The 20243-nt window shown below is 42.9% G+C and overlaps 7 protein-coding genes across 7 annotated transcripts; 2 read left to right on the top strand and 5 right to left on the bottom strand.

Moving 5' to 3' along the window:
• Positions 1 to 1279: 1279 nt before the first annotated feature.
• EAE98_007854 (uncharacterized protein) lies at positions 1280 to 3430 on the bottom strand (the record flags this gene model as incomplete). The annotated part of the gene is made up of 4 exons (XM_038955477.1): positions 1280 to 2479; positions 2529 to 2661; positions 2709 to 3281; positions 3333 to 3430. The coding sequence occupies 4 exons, from the start codon at positions 3428 to 3430 to the stop codon at positions 1280 to 1282; spliced, it is 2004 nt and encodes a 667-aa protein (XP_038808206.1).
• Positions 3431 to 3957: 527 nt separating this feature from the next.
• EAE98_007855 (uncharacterized protein) lies at positions 3958 to 5064 on the top strand (the record flags this gene model as incomplete). The annotated part of the gene is made up of 2 exons (XM_038955478.1): positions 3958 to 4077; positions 4141 to 5064. The coding sequence occupies 2 exons, from the start codon at positions 3958 to 3960 to the stop codon at positions 5062 to 5064; spliced, it is 1044 nt and encodes a 347-aa protein (XP_038808207.1).
• A 1670-nt stretch (positions 5065 to 6734) lies between these two features.
• On the bottom strand, positions 6735 to 8355 carry EAE98_007856 (uncharacterized protein; the record flags this gene model as incomplete). Its single annotated transcript, XM_038955479.1, has 2 exons — positions 6735 to 8212; positions 8271 to 8355. The coding sequence occupies 2 exons, from the start codon at positions 8353 to 8355 to the stop codon at positions 6735 to 6737; spliced, it is 1563 nt and encodes a 520-aa protein (XP_038808208.1).
• Positions 8356 to 8953: 598 nt separating this feature from the next.
• EAE98_007857 (uncharacterized protein) lies at positions 8954 to 10993 on the top strand (the record flags this gene model as incomplete). Its single annotated transcript, XM_038955480.1, has 5 exons — positions 8954 to 9046; positions 9096 to 9328; positions 9383 to 9584; positions 9893 to 10552; positions 10622 to 10993. 5 exons carry the CDS (start codon positions 8954 to 8956, stop codon positions 10991 to 10993), a joined length of 1560 nt encoding a protein of 519 aa, XP_038808209.1.
• Positions 10994 to 11120: 127 nt separating this feature from the next.
• On the bottom strand, positions 11121 to 12096 carry EAE98_007858 (uncharacterized protein; the record flags this gene model as incomplete). The annotated part of the gene is made up of 2 exons (XM_038955481.1): positions 11121 to 11438; positions 11548 to 12096. The coding sequence occupies 2 exons, from the start codon at positions 12094 to 12096 to the stop codon at positions 11163 to 11165; spliced, it is 825 nt and encodes a 274-aa protein (XP_038808210.1). The 3' UTR covers positions 11121 to 11162.
• Positions 12097 to 12326: 230 nt separating this feature from the next.
• Positions 12327 to 13656, bottom strand: EAE98_007859 (uncharacterized protein). The gene is made up of 3 exons (XM_038955482.1): positions 13283 to 13656; positions 13044 to 13201; positions 12327 to 12977 (listed from the first exon to the last, which is right to left on the bottom strand). Exons 1-3 carry the CDS (start codon positions 13564 to 13566, stop codon positions 12811 to 12813), a joined length of 609 nt encoding a protein of 202 aa, XP_038808211.1. The 5' UTR covers positions 13567 to 13656; the 3' UTR covers positions 12327 to 12810.
• Positions 13657 to 17723: 4067 nt separating this feature from the next.
• Positions 17724 to 19135, bottom strand: EAE98_007860 (uncharacterized protein; the record flags this gene model as incomplete). The annotated part of the gene is made up of 2 exons (XM_038955483.1): positions 17724 to 18267; positions 18324 to 19135. The coding sequence occupies 2 exons, from the start codon at positions 19133 to 19135 to the stop codon at positions 17724 to 17726; spliced, it is 1356 nt and encodes a 451-aa protein (XP_038808212.1).
• Between the last annotated feature and the right edge of the window lie 1108 nt (positions 19136 to 20243).

Genomic DNA, 20243 nt, shown 5'->3' on the forward strand with positions numbered 1-20243 from the left:
GTCAGCATGGAGAAAGTGGATGATATAGGCAACATGCCGTTGCCAAGTGCCGTTTCGGATGAATAACGTCAAGCTGCACCCCGGATTTCAGTGGCTGAGAGGCTCGAAACTTTACGGAGAAATGAAACGATGAATCTGCATATCTTAATTAGAATCAAATATACATTAATGGCGCTCATCAAAGCACGACAGCGAAAAGCTTTTGTTAGACATTTCTCTTCTTTAGTACATCTCTGCACATGAACGGCAATACGGAACTGCTACTATTATATAGAAAGTGGATTTATACCATGATGATATGCGGAGTAGCGGGCCGTGTTACACAATTTATATGAATTGAACTTCATATGAATCGCTTGGATAAAACTGAAGGTTGATCAGCAGATCCCGGAATGTCATTCCAAATTACAAACGCATATACTCAAGTATCAAGTAAAAAAAATATGTGATGTGATATTTAGATAGATGGAGAACTGATTTTCGACGAGTGATCTCGCCCGTTTCTATTCAGTCTCTCATAGAGACCATCTTTGGACTCGGAAAATGTAATCGTCAGGCGGATCTTAATAAGTTCCTGAGCTTTACTTATTGGCTATTATTAGCTTTGATGGTTCTTATCTACTTGTTAAACCCATTCTGTCCTTGTAACCATCTTCCAAAGAATCTCTGAAATCAATGAAAAAGCCGTTACTGGCGCAGCGAACTGCCGCAGCAACAACTCCCGCAGCTTCCCGCAGTCAATTTCCAGAGCAAAAGTACTTTGCTCATGACGCGAAGAAAAGAGACAAAGTGCAGCTCACAGGGCACGAATCGCACTAGCTCAGACCACTCGAGAGGGGAAGAGAAGAAAATATAACACTCACGAAAATCAAGAACAGAGGTAACATTTAATATATTTGAGCACGTGCATCAAAATAGACGAGGAAACCAATGCGCGAAAGATGGAAATTGTGATCCGAGACGATGCTGTTAATGACTTGTAGCAATTGTTGGCCATCCTGAACATTGTCACTTCTCGACAATTTCATGAAATTCAGGATGATATTCGCAAAGAAGGGCAGTATTTTGCTCTAAGTAACGTGTGAATGTGATATACATCACGTCGGGTAGTATAGAACAATAAAACTATGACTTTTGAAGATTAACAACAGGTCTAATAAGAATCTGTGGTAAAAGAAGGTATGCGAATCATGAATCTGACGCTAGCCAGGATCGAAACTGGACAAAATCAATATTTATTGGTATCTCAAAACTCCTATAAATGCTTTCAACTTGTTACTCAGGGTGAGTCCAATCCCTCTAGTCTGACTCTGACCTCTCTAACCAATGCCTTTGCGTCCTCTACTTCTACCCCATCTTGACACAATTCTGTCGCCAATTGCATGGCTCTTTTGTAATCACCCGTTCTCATTGAGTGTTTCGCTAACCACATCCTTGCTTTCGACGTTGCAGCCGTAACTCCTGTGCCGTTGCTGCCTTCACCTGTAGGTGCCAATGGTTGGCGTCCTTCATCATCATCTGATGCTGAATCATTGTGAATGTTAATAGCCGATGCATCTGTATTATCATTGCCTTCTTCCTGTGCCATGCACAACTCCATGTATCCTCGTGCTTCTTTCTCATCCTCTAATCTCTCGTACATCCCAGCAATTTGGAGTAAAATTTCCGGATCCATGGTGCCTCCTCTTTCTCTACCCCCACTTCCAAATGAACTACCCACACCTGCGTCGTAGTAGCTATCTGCTAATAATGCACGCTTCAATGCTTTTATACCCTCCAAATCGCGTCCCATTTTCTGTAAGCAGGATCCTACTGCCATCCACATTTTACCATCCCATGGACGGAGTCCTGCTGCACGTTTATAATACCACAGTGCATATGCATGCATCTCAAGTACTTCGTATGTTTGCCCTAGTCCATACCAGGCTCTATAATCTCTCCTGTTCACATCAACTGCTCGACGATATGATTCAATAGCCGCGTGGGTGTTTTTCAATTCCACATATTCGTGACCCATGAGCGTCCAAGCACTGAGGCAAGAACGGTCTAGAGTTAAGGCACGTCTGAAATATTGTACAGCTTTCTCGTGGCTTGATAATAGTGAGTAGTAATTGCCAATCACAACACATGATTCTGGTCGAAACTTATCGACACTTGAGCAGAGGTGTGCAAGAAACGATAATTTTGGTCTGAGATTCATGACATAAAGAATATTAGAGTAGTGGTCGAGTGAGTCCAGCCGATGAGGATGTAGTGCAAGAAGGCGACTGAAGTGGGCATCAGCAGTGACGAAGTCCTTAGTATGATAGGATAAAAGAGCTAAGCATGTGAGTAGAAAAGGGCTGGTTGGGAATATGGAAAGAAGTTGCTCTAGAGAATTGGACAGTTGTGGCGTCGACTGGTATAATTCTAGGGAAGTATGAAGATGGAATATGAATGAGAGAATGTTTTGGGGAAGATGTGGCGATATTCGATTTAACTGCCCAGGAAGTCAATATTTTAACATAAATTTCAAGGGGCTTACTTACATCCTCAACTCTCGAAATCAAAGAAGTCATCTCCAACCAGCATCCCCAATTCATGGGGAATAACTCAACACTTCGGACCAGCCAGCGCATCGCCTCATCCTCATTTTTATCCTTGGCCAGAACCATTCCATAACTATGTCTCGTTAATGAAAATTCAAGTCTGAGAAAATTTTGACTAACAGATATTCAAGCCATCCTTGACTACCCGCAAACTCTCCAGTTTCAGTCTTTCTCTCTTGAAACCAAGCCTCCAATATTCGAATTATTGTGACTAATTGTTTGTTTACTGTGTTTCCTCCATCGTGAGGGCCCATTACCATTTCACTGTCTTCATCTTTCTTCTTCTCGCCGGACATGAACTTTGCGTATAAAGCTAGGAATAAGCTCTTCTGGCTCAGTTTTGGAAGCCCCGATATTGCACCTGTGCTAACTCGACTTGGTGCCTTTTCTTTTCCTTTTGATCTTGTGTTTACCCCATGTTGATTACCTTTTCCAGCCGTCGTTGACAGAATCCCAGAAAGCAATCTATCCGGCAGGAATACGGCCGCACATCGGTCGAATTCCCGGCAATCGAAAAAGGATTTCGCCAACAAATACTTGTTGATCTCTCTCGCCTCAAGTTGTGCCTCTTCGGGATCGAGGTTTCCAGTAAGAACAATTGGAGGGAGTCCTTCTGCCGGAACTTCCGTCATCTGCGAATCTTCGGGCTCCGAGTCATCATTTGTCGGTATGGATGTTAGCAGTTCTGCTGCCCTAGATAGATTGGTCAATGAACGTAAGCAACATCATGATTGGGCGTTTTACCATTTTGCAGATTGATATAGACATCTTTCCGAACATTTTACAACTGCTTCCTGTAGTGACCCTCGCAATTGTGCTGTTTCCCGCTCCGTAAGTGCCATGTTGTAATCTTTCTACCTCAATTCGTCGAGAATGTGAGCTTCAAGATAGCTCATGGAATTCAAGCTTGCCTGCAGACTAGTAAGTTGGGTCTTGATTAGCTTCAGGTACGGTACGGTACGGTCCGGGCCCTTTGGTTGTTTTGTTGATTTTGATACCTCGTCGACCGAGGAACAATTCACAATATTATTCTCGCCAGAATATCTTTGAACCATACAAAGGCAATTAATTCACTGTTGTACATTATACAGCATTGCTGTCAAGAACATTAAAATTAAAGTTTAAAAGTAACTTTTATCTTATCAGATATGGAAAGCGCTGTTTCCGCGTCCTACCCACCCCGCACCTTCACCGCTTGTAATTTAATTCCCCCCCATCACTCTTAACGCTTCTTTAATACCTCATTGTTTACAGTACCACCACCCTTCACCTCTCTATCCATACCTACTCTTCTTCCTCTGGTCATCAATACCTTTCGTTTTATATTCTACCTAATCGACTCCCACCAATCATCACCTACACAATAACAATGGCGAAGAATACCACTCTCAAGGAGTTCGAATCCGTCTTCCCAAAATTGGTTGAGGATTTACTTGCCCATGCCCAAAAGTACAACCTCCCTCAACAGGGTCAAGATTGGCTCAAGGCCGTGAGTGATTTTCCAGAAGAATCATTGTAAATATCATGTACTGATTCAGTTTCCCTCGTATAGTCTCTGTATGCCAATACGATTGGCGGAAAATGCAACCGTGGAATGTCTGTTCCCGACTCAGTATCTCTCCTCCTCGAAGCTCCTCTATCTGAAGAACAATACTTCGAATCTGCAACATTGGGATGGATGACTGAACTTCTTCAAGCTTTCTTCCTTGTATCAGACGATATCATGGATAGCAGCATCACTCGTCGCGGTCAACCTTGTTGGTACAGACAACCAAATGTTGGCATGATCGCTATCAACGATGCTTTCCTCCTCGAAGCCGCGATCTACTCTTTATTGAAGAAGTACTTCCGCTCGCACCCTTCCTACGTCGATCTCATTGAACTCTTCCACGAAGTTACATATCAGACAGAACTTGGTCAATTGTGCGATTTGTTGACAGCACCAGAGGACAAGGTCGATTTGGACAACTTCTCAATGACCAAGTATGACTTCATTGTCACATACAAGACTGCTTATTATTCCTTCTACCTTCCCGTCGTTCTTGCACTTCACCACCAGAAGATTGCAACTCCAAAGAATCTTAAGCAAGTCGAAGATATCTTGATTCCGCTTGGCCAATATTTCCAAATCCAAGATGACTATCTTGACAACTTTGGTCTGCCCGAGCACATTGGAAAGATCGGAACTGATATCATGGACAACAAGTGCTCTTGGCTCGTAAACAAAGCATTGGCTATTGCAACACCCGAGCAGCGTCAAATACTCGAGGAGAACTATGGTCACAAAGATAAGACGAAGGAAGCCGCAGTGAAGAAGCTGTTCGATGAGTTGAATTTGAAACAGATCTATGAGGACTATGAAGAGAAGAGAGTTGGTGAGATCAAAGAAATGATTTCACAGGTTGACGAATCTGAAGGCTTGAAGAAGACTGTGTTTGAGAGCTTCTTGCAGAAGATTTACAAGAGAAGCAAGTAAACGGACAGGACCTTTGTTGATCGCGCATACTTCTTTACACTATTGAGCAGCGAGCTATACTTTTTCTAAAAGTCGTTGGAATTTATAGAGCTGAGTTTTAAAATACCCCAGATAAGCCTTATACTTTATCTTGCACCTTTGGGTAATTGTTCAATTCGCGCTGATGATTTTCTGTTTGCCGTTATTCTTTTCATGATTCATAAATCTCATTATGCTAGATGCTGAATCCTTTCGCTATACAGTGCGAGAGGTGTTTTGTGCTTCCAAACCGGCTGGTCTGCTATTTTGATTCATGAACTTCTATGCTGCAACTTTCCTCTATTTTTCGCGTTCCCATTGAGCTATGCGAAATATGATTTGAGCATCTGGTCTTGTCTTTAAACCACATTGCCCGTAAAATCATATCTTTTGCATCCAGTGTGTCTAGTAGTTTGCACTGGTAGACCAAATATAAGTCTTGAATATTCAGAAATAATTCGATGTTCAAGGCAATTCTACTTTTCAAATTCCAAACTACTTGAATGTTCCCATTGTATTTTAAATTCGAAAGCTTCCAATTGTTGGAGTGCCGAGTTGCTGGCAACCCTGCTTATGCCTTTAGTCTATCAATCTAGTCGTCTCTTGTTCCCACCTTCTCCCCTTTTCTGTATTCTCAAATTCTTCCAATCCGTCCTCGTTGTGTACAGACCTGCCGCACAACCTACCTTGGCATTTCTCTGCACACCAAGAAAAGCCCCAAAAGCTTCATCCATCATGATACAGGAAATTTAAGTAGTAAGTAGAACGACGAAAACACGATCCAATCACAATATGGAAAAAAGAGGGGCTTCTTCTTCTCTTGTGAATGCCTAGTTAATTCAAAAATGAAGAGATGGCGCCTAGATGTAATAATATACATGTTGACCGATAAAACCGAGCGCAGGTTTTTGAGAGCTTCTCTCTGTCTTGCCATCGCTAAAGCAGTAAGTGGAAGATTAGACCGCAAGCCCTTAGAACAACAGAAGATTGATCAAGAGGGTATTTGGTAATGTTTCCTTAGCAAATACGAATAATTTTGAGGTTTTCATGTTGGGTTTTGTGAATGTAGAAGTGGAAATTGGTCTGAAAGAAGCGGGAGGTGCACAAAGACTTTTACTCTCACCTCCTTGAGTAATGTCCGCCCTGGTCGCCATTTTAGCATCCTGCCCTCCTTCTAACATCAATGCTCCCGTCCATCTCCGCATCAGCACTCCCTTGCTTACACGCTCTTTAGATGTGGAGAAAATGTACCAGATCCAATTTGACAGACAAAGGCATATAGTCCTAATGAGCTTGTAGGGAGATCTAGAAGCTTGTACTACGTCTTCGTGTGCGATTCACTTCATCGATCTTTTGAGAGACTAGCGGCTCTTCAAATTGGATAAGGTGCACCCAGTAGATTTGAACAAATGAGTAGTTGATGTTATACAATATATGCAAAGGGTATATACGAAAATCAAACTCAAACCCAAACTCCAATTTGCGACTCCTGCCATTAACTGAACTATAATTTCATTTCTACACTTTTCATTGCACCTCCGATAAAACAACTGCTCTTCTTTCACTCAAAGGAAAAGAACAAAACAAGGGACAATGATTTATATCGTTTTCAGAAAACCATACTTCACTGTGCTTCACTTACCAAGAAGTCCTCATTTAGTAAGAATAATCTCAACATCATCAGTAGCCTTATGCTTCCCATCTGAAGGTATCAATTTTATAGAGCTTCTCTTACCACGACTCATAAAAATGACTTTCTTCATTCCTTCCGGACATGGTTCAGCTGCCTTAGTAAGAGGTGATGCTGGCCGTTGATGAACGGCTGGAGGAGGTGTTATGATAGCGTCTTTTGGCTCAGGATTTGCCGGCAACGAGTCTGCAGATATGATCTCTTGTAGTGGTGATGCCTTAATCACAGAGGCGCCAAAGGTGTTTTCTCCAGATTTCGATGAGACGGAAGGTCGAGTGAGTGGTGATATGGGAGACATCAAATGGGAAGTCGGTTCCGGTGTTAGACTTCGATTTCGTGGGCCAAACAAGGAGGATAGACGAGATGAAGTGCTTCCTGATCGTTTGGAAGGTGCGATTGAAGATGCGTCTGTGTCAGTCCAATCATCATCGCCAGGGCTTTCTGAGATAGATTTTTTAGTGGTTTTAAGTGACGATTCCCGTTCTCGCCTTTTACGATGACGCTGGATTTCCAGTTGACGAATTGATTCGCGATCTGAGCCCTTCGCTCTGGCTCTATGGTAAATGCTACTCTTGTTCTTGTCGAATATTTGCGAGGAATTTGTCCACCGGTAAGGATTCGGCGTTTCTGGTTCTTTTCCTTTTCCTCCCGCTGCATAATCCTTGCTCTGAGGATATTTGTTTGTTTCTTCATGTTCATCCTCGTCTTCCGTGTCATCATTGTCAACATCATTCTCATCTTCCTCATTCTCTAGAAGAGCAATTTTATCATCCTCCTTTGCCTTCTTGACCTTCGATTTTGGCTTGACTTTGCCCTTTGCTCTATTCTTTGGAGCTTCATTGATGATTGGTTTGCTCTTGCTTTTCTTCCTCTTCTGCTTATTGTGATTTTTATAGTCCTCTTCGCCATCAACGTCTTCTTCCTCTTCCAGGAACTCATCGTAGTCATCATCCTCGTCTTTGTTGATCACCTTGCCTCTTTTTCCAGGTCGTTTGTTTCGGGGTTGCTCCTTTCGTCGACTTTTGACGGACTTTGACATCTTCCGGCGATAGATTTCAGAATCACTGTCACTATCACTGTCGCTATCAAATTCATCATCGTCACTAGCCTCGAATTCACTATCGTCGCTATCACTGTCTTCATCTTCATCTTCATCTTCGCCGAAATCTTTCCGTCTCCTCCTACTCGCTTTAGGTCTCCTGCGGGAATTCTTGGGACGAATTGCGCGCGATCTCTTACCACTTCTAGTAGCTCTTTGACGAGTTCCGGATCGGCCTTTACTGCGACTTGCCCATTCTTTATTACGCCTGGGACCAATATCTCTATCTCGATCGTATCTCTTACCCCTAGACCTTCCTTTTGTTTCTGCTTCAAAATTTCTCTTAATCTGGTACTCTTCTTCAAGTAATTCCAATACAGGATTTGTATGGTAAATGTTATCTGGAAACAATGTTAGCATCAAGACTACAACTCACCAACAGACCCTGAACAAGCTTACGACTATTGCCTACAGGATAACCTCTACGTCCCGGCGGAGGACGAGGTAGCTGTTCTTCTGGAAAACTACTGCAACAATTCCCCATGCTTAACTTTCTTCATCATGACCATATCATTAAAGAATCATCCTCTTTCCGTAAGATACGACTTCGAGGATGTGTGTAGATTAAAAGATTGTTGGCCGACATATTCGGTGAGGTCGACATACACAGAAACTCTAACCAGCCTCAATCATAGACCCTAATTATAGGAGGACCGAATATAGAGGTCATATTTCACTTGACACAGGTGAGAAGGTCTCGGACCAAGATTGGTGTTTAACGCGCGGTTAAGGGGGGCACTGGTGCAATCGCGGGTCTTCTGTGGTTATCGAGCATTGAGAAATTTTGATTGGTCAGCGGTGTGGTGGGGGTTCAAAGCTAGCCTAATTCGAGGCAGCAACCAAACAAATTCTCCACGACCTCTACGTTTGTCCTTCTCCCACCAAGATACGAGAACCTGCAAATTAACGTGGTGATAGTAATTACTGGCGGCTAAAAAATACTTTGTACTCACATCAGTCATTCACAATAATATCCTGCTTTTTCATCGTCGTAACTGTCTGAGGAGGTCGTTTGTGGTCCATTAATGAGCATCTGACCGACAACCTGCTACCATCACTTGTTTTCTCGATCCTTTGAAACAATGAAGAGCTATCTCCCTCTCGAATTGTGGATATTACTCGCTGATCAGCGATTACCAAAGAAGACTCTATCCACCTTATGTTTGACATCCAAGGTGAATTAATCAGATTGCGATATAGAATTAATGCTAAACAAGTAGCAAGACACTCAATGAAGTTTTCAGACCTGCGCTTTACCGTGAGATTGTTTTACCAGAATTTGCAGATGGGGTAATTCAGTCAAACAATGGAAAATTATGGGACATCTCCCAACTTCCTTTTGAGACCCATCTCCGTCACATACGTCGATTAGACTCTAGTTTTGTTGTCTGGCGTACCCGGGCTCTCCTTACCAGGTGTTTAGACAGAATGTCAAATCTAGAAAGCTGTTCCATTAGGTACTTGGCATTTGATATCTTTATGGGTGATAGACTGATCTGATTCACTATTAGCACGGTTCCTACCTTCGCAGCTTATTTCCATCTCAATAAAATCAGGGATGTCTACATCGATCTATGGAAGAATACACGCGACTTTTCGAGTTTTCATGGATGGTCAAATGTTCCAGATTTCAGAAACCTGCATAGTCTAGATTTGAGGGGCCTGAAGGGTGACCTGAATGTTCTAGGCACGAGTATTGCCAAAATTCTTTTTGTGAGTGTGAAGATAATAGCATTTCTAGAAACCACCTTTCTCAATATCAGTTTACTCTGCCTTGAATCTATGATCTACTTCTCGATATGTTCAGATTGTTTAACCCGCATTATCATTAGATTGTTAGGTTTACAATGGGTCGATTAAGAGGATCTCTGGGTTCTAAAGTGCGAGATTGCTACGCCTTTCGTTCATGCGTGTCGCTATGTGGAGAAATTTCTCTTCCACTGTTTTGCAATCCTTACCTTTTCTATCTATTCCTTTTCTTTTGAGAGTCATTTGATAAATAAATTGCTCACATCACATAGAACGATGGTATGCCTACCATTACGGCACTCGGTCTCGATTTAGAAGAACTTCAGGGAAGCGTAACCACAAATAACTTATTCTTGGATATTTTTGCAGTATTCGACAGAAGTAGACGAGCCATTGGAAAGCCAGATCTACGACTGAACTTGCGAGATCTCATATTGGGAAAAGGGATGTACCATCAGTCCGCTGGCATGGACGAGCAATACGACCGTAAACAGTGGCGATTATCAAAACTTTCAGATGTAACGAAGCTTCGTACATTACGACTATTGAACGACCCATGTTTTGAAGGAAATTACTGGGAGCCATATGAAACCATACATTTGGAGTTGTTTGATGGCATCACTGCTCTCCAGAGAGTTTCTGTGGAATTCGTGAGTCAAGAAGTTGTAAAATTACTTCATCACTTAATCATGATGAAGGATTCATCGAATCAAACAACCCTACGAGAGTTTCAAGCAACCCTCGACGGCACGGTTCAATCGCGAATACCTGGCTCTCCTAGCCTCTGTGAGGTTTTGTCTCAGATTATGCAATTTGAGTGGCGTCAGCTATTGATATCAGGCGAAGAAAGTTGTATGGAGCGAATTTACGAGGCTTCTTGGGATGAGCCTTCATATCAGTGGGAGGAGCTGGGAATTTCGTGGATTAATTGGGTATGTATCACTTTCAAGAAGATTATGCATCGGCCTTGAGACATATGAGAACTAAATGGATAACTTTAGGATCAACATCGCGATGCACTTCTCCAGCTCTCAAAGCTTCGTATTCTAATGTTCTCTTACGCCACAGTGACTGTTAGTGGTAAGCGGTCACAAGTTACAACCTGTAAAGAGGATGCGTTTAGTCTCGCTAAGAGGATCTTTACTGCTTTCCAAGAACATGCGAAGAATCAGAGAAGGGATTCAAACCTAAGATATGTTGGTATTGATGAATGGGTTTTCACTTCTTTGTGGTTGCCCTTTTCAGAGCTCAATGGTGCGCGCAATGGAGCTGAGATCGTGCAGCTGGATAAGGAAGAAGCTAGAACGTTTCATTTTATGCGAATGAATGAAAAACTGGAGATTGGGAAGTATAGGTTGGGAAGAAGGTGGTAATATGGATATTATTGTAGGTATGTGAAGAAGCGAGGGGGCATTGTCTAAAGTGCTCCAGATGAATTGTTTTTGGGGGATTTGTCAAACCCAAATACATCTATACCCTTTTCAAACGAATAGAATGCGAGACCTTGCCATCAACCCCTTTAGTCATATCACCGAGCCATTCTTAACCAACTCTTGCACTCCCTAAGATATCTCTCATTTTCCCTACCTCCTCGCCATCTACATCTTCTCCGTCTCCGATCACAGCACTACTATGGAACCACCCCGCTCCTATTTCTTGCGCCAATCCTTCGAGATTTTTACTGCGTACACCGCCTCCGACAATAATATCAATTCTACCCGCTGCTTGCTGTACCAATTTTCGAAGCTGTACAACTCCTTCAACCGAAGTGGGAGCCCCGCCGGATGTGAGGAGAGATGTGAAGTTTAGATTTATGAGCTAAATTTATCAGGAGGTTTTTCTTCACCAGTAATTTTACGAAAGCAAAAAAGCATCCCCAAACATAAATCAAAAGCAAAAAGCAAACCAAGAAAAAAACAGCACTCACCACTTCCAATTCCTCATTCATCCTCGCACTTTCAATTCGATCAAATGCTCGATGAAACGTACACCTCACATTCTCCCCGCCCTCCCCCTCCCTCGCAATCCCAATCAACTCAGCACATCTCTCCCTATCAACCACCAACCCCTTTCCCCCTTCCTCATCATTCCTCAAAATCCCAAAAACAAACCCCCTCCCCCCCAACTCCCTAAACCTCCTAATCTCCTCCTTCATCTCCACAAACACTTCCTCTCCCACCCTAAAATTATCATCGGGTCCTCCGCCCAGCGAACTATTATCAACCGGTCGAATCATGATATTGATTTCTCCATTCTCCTCTTCTTTTTTCTCCTCGATCTTCCCGCCAAATCTTTTCTCATTCTGCGCATGTGGTGCAGATGCAGAGGCAGAGTACACACTCGCGAAATCCTTCGCGTCAGGCGTCAATCCATCTTTATCCTTGTGTGCACAAAGTTCTATGCGTTGCACGCCGGATCTGAGAGCTAGGAGAGCGGAGGAGGGAGTAAAAGTTGCGATTTCTAGGTTTGGGGGCATTTTTTGAGATAGTATTGGGGATTTGGGGACGAGGGGGTATTTTAATTATTGGGAATTAGGGGTTGGGAGTGAGATATGTTTATGAGTGAGATAGCGGGGTAGCGGGGTCAAATTCAGGGTCAGACATCCTGGTGATTTGATAAGAGCAATTTTTGATTATTTCTCCAATTACCTACTTTGTGGTTGTGAAATGATTACCACCTGGTATACTTGGAAGAGCCAATATAATATATAACTAGGTATAATAATTGAAGTATAATTTCTACTAGTAGAATAATTAGAAATTACTTAGTTACAAAAATAAAAATAAAAATTCACACAAGATTACAATTCAAAGAGAAATAATTTTCGAACCAGCCTTTTGTTACTTGGTGTGTGTAAATAGAAATGCTAGCCTGCAAGCAAGGAAGCGGAAGATAAATAGATCCTACTGGCCCAACAAATCCAATTCCGTCTGACAAGAACCCCTATAGTTGAGATAGGTCATCCCAATTAGAGTGATATTTGCCCAACAGGAATAGAAGAGCAAGGAAAAGTCCAGCAGGAAGAAAAGAAGAAGCAAAATGTACCAGACAAGCCTTCACCGTCAAAAACTCAAGACTCCATGCCTAATTTCGAGAATGAAAGACGGCCCATGTCGTATCATATCATTCCAAGAAACTCCATACCATCCAATGCGCACCGCAAACAGTCATCCGACTCATTTCAAATCCCTTACAATCCGGCTGCCTTCTTAACAAATGCAGCTGCTGCCGTCGTATCCATTCCATAAGTTAGATGAGCCATTAAGATCAAGCTTCCGCCTTGACAGATGTTATCTCCGACGTGACAAATGATATCAGTTTTATCGGCTGAGACACCTTGAACTGCATCTCCATTATCTGGTTTTTGTGTTAGTTTCAGAATCCATGCCATTTTTTGAAATATGCAAAGGGCTTGGGACGAACCTGGGTCACCGAAGATAACGGCAGAGCTGATTTTAGCTGTTGTGTCGGCTGGTAAAAGTTTGGCAGCATTATGCACGAGTTGACCACCTTGGGAGTAACCAGAGATGACGACTTTTGTGTCTGGGCAGCTGGATAAGGTTGATGTGACCATTGAGGCCCTGTGGTGACGTGTTAGTCAATTTTTTTGAGAGGAAAACAACTAGTCACACTGGAAATTCAGAGGAAGAGGGAAAACATACATAGTCTTACTGCCGGCAGGATCACCTCCTTGTAAAAATCCTGGAATATCTGCTGGATAGTTGACACCATTCATGGTGACTGAAGATGACCCAAGAGCGGATTTGAGAGCGGAGAGAAAAGGTGGTCCGACTACAGTACCGAGAGTTCCAATCTCAGTAGTTCCACGGGCAAAGATCACCGTCACGTCTGAGCATGCTCTAGATTCGATGGAACCTGTCGGAGCGGCAAAGACGGAGAGAGGAAGGAGGAGAATGGATAAGAGTTGTTGAGTTGAGGTCTTCATTTTGAAATTGGTTTATTAGAAATTTTTACAATGAATGATATCAGTCGAATGAAGATATATGAACTATTCAATAGATATGTGAAAGAATGTGGAGATGATGATCAGTGATGAGAGAAGTTGTGTTGAATGGAAAACATCTTGACTTTATATCTTCAAAGTTGAACCCGGCAATCAGGAACGTCATTTATTTTTGTGGAGAATAACGTCAGATCATAACATATGCTTAATTCTTAGGAGGCCTTGGGATGAAGTTTCAAGCCGATAATAGTATCCAAATGCTTGTCGGCCAGTCAAGATGAAACTTGCCAAATGCCGAGGTATTCAATACACCTGCTATCACACACCAGACGAAGGGTATAATAACATTTCTGCTATTAAAAAAGTAGAAGTGCCGAGGAGAAATGTTGATGGTGAGCTACACAAAGCTCTTCGTGAAAACCAATTTAGCAATGATTGCCCTTCAATACGGGGTACAGTGCCGGTATCTCAATGGATGTTCAACTATGTATGTGATCACTAGACCTCCAAGCCGAGCTTTTTCCTCTACGCGCTATTTAAGCCCACAGCTTAAACAGGCAATCTAGCCAGCTGCAGGTGTGCTAGCCTCGCATCAATTCCAGAGTAAGTATACATCAGACGGGCTCGGGGAATCAACATCATGGGAAACTTCCCCGACAGCACGATCCCAATTTAGAGATGAAGGACAAAAGACGCTAATACGAATTATACGATATATCTGGGGAGAAGAACAAAGCGCATGCTCGGCGCTTATGATAGAGTTGCAAAAACATTCTTAAGATGCGATTGGTACAAATGATCTCCACTTGGCACACCAACTCCCGTTTCCTAGTCCTTTGGACCGTTTTGTTATGTTTTGGCGGGGCTAAGAAATGTTGATAGCCAGGATGTTGGTGCTTTGATACCTTTTGAAGTGGGTATCTCAACTTGACATTGAGTGTTTTGCCAATATATCAATCAGTATGAGACGAAAAATTGCTTTTGATGCAACTTGTTCGGATGAATCTGATTTTTCGAAACGTTCAGGGTGTAAGAAACATAAGGAGGATGGTGGTGGCTGTGCGGAGAAAAAGCAAAGGAAATTTGATTGTGATGCAACACAACATCATTGTAACTTTTTTTGCATGGACTTCCAATCTCCAATATGGAAGTCCGATGGGGAGTTTGCCGTGACCCGAGAGTCTGTCTGTTCATCTCGTATCTCTAGAATACCATGTCTAGATCACCGTGGTTCAGTAAGTCGGTGAGCAGTAAAATTTTCAACATAGAATGGCGTTTTGTCTATATCTTCAACTGCCGAGATAGTAACGATACTTAGAGGTGGTGGTTGAACCACGGAGGAGAAAGAGGTGAAGAGATATGGAAAATACCGAGATCGACAGCAAGGACAAGGGAAGGGGCCGAAATTTCTCTTAGCCAAGAGGATCCCCTATATGAAGTTACCCCATATTGAGAAAGCGTGAAGCTCCACATAGCTCATGCCTGCTTAGCCATATCCTGCGGTACTATCCGGAAGTCAAAGCATCGCAGAGGAAGTAAAGACTTTCGATTTAATTCTCTCTTCAAACCGCTTTTCTTTCTACATCCATCTTATTTCTCTCCTCTAGATAAACTCGTGAGCCAAGTTCATTGTGACGGCATGTCACGGCGTGTCACGGCGTCAAGCAAGCTACTAGACATCTGAGATATCTAGTAATGGGCATCGCTAGAGTATACGGCTAGTTTAACCATTAACGGCAAATTCAACTGGCAGTTTTGACAGGAAAGCCTGGTGTCGAATGTTTCAGTCTGAGCTAACATCTACCGAGCCAGAATGATGGGTTGCCCAAAGCGATGCAAAAATGTACGCAGCGTACAACTCAAGCTGTCATTGATTAGATTGAGAAAAGCGCTTCATGTCGATCACTTAATATCTCATCTGACGGCAACAAGTATCAGCTCTTGGGGATGGGATTTTCATTGTAAGTTGCGATCATTATTATATCTTATGAGGGGGGGGGGGGCTAGAAAAGAGCTTACTAGAGATATTCAATTGGACTCATTATGGATCACAAGTCCAGCCAACCTCACCGGGAGATCGTATTCAAACATCAACGCTATCGTCGCCCGCGCATCCATACTATTTACCCAGAAGGAGATTCCATCAAAGTACAGTCTATACGATGACGAGCGTCACTAAACATCTTCCATAATAGGAGAAGTCCTACGGTTAAAAATCTCATATACCCACCTACCTACCTACCTGCCTTATAGATACGTGACCGAACATGATATCCTCTATTACATCTCTCATAAAATCCGCATCTCCCAAATTCCCCTCGCTCGAGTATCGTCACCATAACCCTCTAGTATCCACGCAACACCTCAATCTCGCATCTCGAATCTCAAAACTTCTCCACCTCATTTCATTAACCTCATCCCCATCTTCACTTCCATCCCACTTACTCCTCCCCCTCCTCTCCTCTACACCCATTTCCGCATCTCCACCCCGCCTAGCCAAGCACCTCCGCCTCGGTCCCGAGTGCGCTCCCGAACCAACCCATCCATCCCAATTTCCTTTTTCCACCACGCAATCTCCAATCTCCAAAACCAATCTCTAAAACCATCCCAAACCCCCCAATGTCTCAAACATCTCACACCCACCCATCTAAATTTAAACCATTAAACCCATTAAACCACCTAGTACATCCATACCTAGAAAAATACACACAACTCCCTTGATCATCCCCGCTCTTCACACACACACCTAAATATACCATACCATACCATACGAACCTACCTGCTAAAAAACTCCGGTAAATGAACCTGAGATATTGGCCCATCGATCCATTATTTTTATATTTATTTTTTCGAAAATAACCACTACCTACTAGGTACATATACAGATATACAGATACCTAGTAACAATATACCTAACAATATAAAAAATCCCCGTTCTATGAATAGATGACTTTCTCTTTCTCTCTCTTCATCTCCCTCGAGAAGAAAGAAAGAAACTACCGTAATTACATACATACCTACCTACCTACCTACCTATCTTCCAAACCAACGAAAATAGAAAGAAAGGAAAGGAATATTAACAACGAATGAAAAAAAAAAAAAAAAAAAAAAAAAAAGAAAGTATTAGAAATCATTCCATTCTTATTCTACGAAGTAATCGTCACAAACAAACCTTGGAATGGATTCCGACGAGTCTCGAAAGAGACGAGGAAATCAAACCTCTGAATGGGATCTTTCTGCTAGATCTTTCTGCCAGATCTTTCTGCCAAGGGGTTTGTTTGCGATTGGATTGGATTGAATTAGATTTTTCTAGAGCTTGGTTTGGAGAGTTGAATACACTTCTTATGGTGATTTTATTACTGCCCAGTCTCTCGAGTAGGTATCTACCTACCTACTTCTTGATATGGGGTTGTAAGTACTAGGTACGTATCTGGGTAGGTTGATAGATGGATGATTCGAGGTCGAGGTCGAGGTCTCCAATTTGGAGGTTTGGGGTTTATTGTGATTTGATTTGACTTGATGAGATGAGAAGAGAAGCGAAGAGATAGATGTTATAAAAATAGATATTTCTCCATGTATCAGACAATTGGTGATGTGATTCAGGTAGTAATACAATAATAGTACTAGGTAAATAATGACAACGACAATGAGAAGTCAAGCACAGCATTCCCATGATAGATTCACCACGTGCAAACACGGATTCAAAATACAAAGTAAAGTAAAGTAATAATCTCTTCAATTCCGCTTTGGCGACCGTCAGATACGCTATCTACAAGATGCACCTGCGCAATATCTAGAGATGAGCTCAACCCGCGCTGTCAATCGGTAGGCATGTATGTAACGTCGCTCCCGAGAAAAATTAAAAGAGACATCTGAGATCAGAAAGAATTAAAGCAAGCAAGCCGAATATGCCAACTGTCGCCGTGGCGGATTGCTCTTCTTTCCATACGTAGATGAATATTCCAGGAAAACAAAAAGCAGACCTTCCCATTTCGATATGTTATAAACAGTGTAAAGAAAGTCATTTACATAAAAACTCCCTACACCTTCCATCCTCCACTTGTATCTCTAATCTTCTATTCGTCTCACTCACTCCTATTGATTTTTCTTTCTTTCTTTGTTTCTTTTTCCTCTCATGCTCACATCTTCATGTAAGCACCACCATTGGCACTACCCCCAAACATCGGTTGTTGCGGTTGAGGAAACTCCGCACTATGTGGACTCATCTCCGCATTTCGCATAACCATCGTCGGACTCATGGGACCATGTTGGCCAGCCTGCACCATCGGACTTCCACTAGCCATTGCGCTCGCGCTTCCACTAGGTCCGACGTATCCAGTTCCTTGGTCGTTACCCCAGCCTCCAAGTGCGTCATCTCCTTGGGTGGCATGTGAGTTGTTATCGAAACCGCCAAGACCCTTGTTGTGCAATTCCATTTGGTCTTTGTAGGCGTCTTGCTGTTGCTTTTCAATCAATTGGTTGTAGGCTTCACGTTCTAGACGGCCATTGCGACGTTGACGGAGGAAGGTGAAGAGGAAGGCAGAGACGAGAGCGGCGACTGCGGCACCACCTCCACAGTAGACTGCGAGTTTGGTGGTCTTAGGAAGGTTGTCCCATTTTTCACCGATGGAGAGTGTGGGGGTTTCATTCTTGGTGATAGTCTCTGCGACAGTCGAGTTACCGCTTTTTTGATTTATTAGCGCGCTTTTCGTGATATCACGGGAAGAAAAGTAACATACCTGATAACTTTGATGGATTGCCAGTCTCCAGTTTTATCAGTCCATTGATATTCTGAGCCAGTGCTGTAGTCTTGAACTGCTGCACTCTTCACGTACATCGTAAATGGAACCTTGGTGAAATCGGTCTCTCCACCAGCCCATTCGATTGTTCCCACGCTGTTCCCCTTTGGATCACCACCGGACCAGATTCCAATTCGGACTGTCATGGGGGTTTGAGGGAAGTTCTTGCCATTAACCGCATCAGCATATGCAAGGGTTCGAACAAGACTATCGTCAATCCACCATTGAATTCTCTCGGCAGTCCAGTCGATGGTGTAGTTGTGAAAGTTTGTTGTTGGATCGGTAGGAGTTGGGTACCAGATGGCCCGATCATAGGAAGTAGTATTTCCTTTTCCAAAATAATTGGTCTCGGCGTGAGTGGTGTTACCTCCAATCCATTCCCAATCTATTTCGTCCAGATCGTCACTCTCCAAAACGATACTTGATACGATACCTACTCCAGGTGCAGCCTTCATGATCACAGATACCTGGCCAAAAAAGATGTAGAACTTGGATTCGATGGTGGGTGATTGTCCTTGTTTGGCGATAGTGAATTCGGCACCATCATCGCCATATGAAAGAGACCCAGCGGTGATGTTGAAATAGTTGTCGACTGTGGATGATGTGTTGAAAACGAAAGTATGGTTTGTACCCAAAGCTGGATCATTGGGACATGTTGTATTGAGAGGATTGCAAGCGGTCCAAGTCTGAGCTTGAACGAATGGTGAGAGGATGGTTGCTCCTGCTAGGAGAACCAGGGAATTGAATTGCATTGTTTCTTTCTTTTTCTTCTCTGTGACAAATCGTGTGTATTTATGTATGTATGAATACTTTTTGTTTTTCAATGAGAGTTGTATTGTACTTTGTAAAGAAGGTTGATGGTAATTAATTATTAGATCCGATTGATTTGATATTGCGAATTCAACTTTGATGATTCGGGTTCTAATGAGTGACTGCGCCTTTCAAGGCGGACGAAGGTGAATACCTAGTTGTTGAAGGAAAGTAAGGTGCAAGAAATGCACAATCGAAAGATGCCAAAGTGAGAGTGAGGGCGAGTGAGTGAGTGATACTCCAAAAGTCAAAGCAAAGGATTAAGAGGTTGAGATGGGGATGAGGAAGGAAGAGAGGAATGACATTAAAGAAAGTGGAGATTTGATCAACGGTTACGGTAAACGCTGCTTTCCTCGTCCTCTCCCTCTGCTTTGCTGCTCGGATGAAGATGGAAATGGGGAAAGGTTGCAAATGATCAAGATCCCAATGCAACGCCAATCAGTTCAATTTAAGGGAACGTGCATGTGCGAGTGATACTTCCATTGCTTCCGTACCATGGTGTTCGAAGTGGGTGTACCCATGAAATTTGGGTGAAGGTGGATGAGATTGTGTGGTAGAGCGAAGGGTGGATTGGAAGATCATGGTAGAAAATTTAATTTGAATTTCCCAAAGCAGGAGATTGTGTTTCAGATTTAAGGGGAAATCCACGGATTATCAATTCTCGAGGGGGGTTTTGGAGAATTGGCATATTGACATTTAAACGGATATGATACCGAATCGGGCGAAATCCAATTGATAAGCAAGGGCTGAACCAATCGTATTTTCGGATGCATCCAGGGAAATGAAGATATACAAGGATGTCTAGACGGAAATCATTTGCCGCTCGCTCCATCCATTCCCATTCATTCCATCGCAAGAGGATCACCTCAAGTTCGCTGACTGCTCGGTGCTGATGAGTGTGCTGAGTTTGCTGCTGTCTGTCTGTTTGTCGGTCGGTCGGTCGGTCGGTCTGTCTCTCATGAACCTCTTGACGAGATCCATTCTCCATATCGGAAAACAGTTTGATTGCCAAGTACTCCGTACGAGTATACTCGAAATAGATCTCCTGAG

The sequence above is a fragment of the Botrytis deweyae genome, assembly GCF_014898535.1.
Source record: "Botrytis deweyae strain B1 chromosome Unknown BDEW_019, whole genome shotgun sequence".
Lineage (NCBI taxonomy): Eukaryota > Fungi > Ascomycota > Leotiomycetes > Helotiales > Sclerotiniaceae > Botrytis > Botrytis deweyae.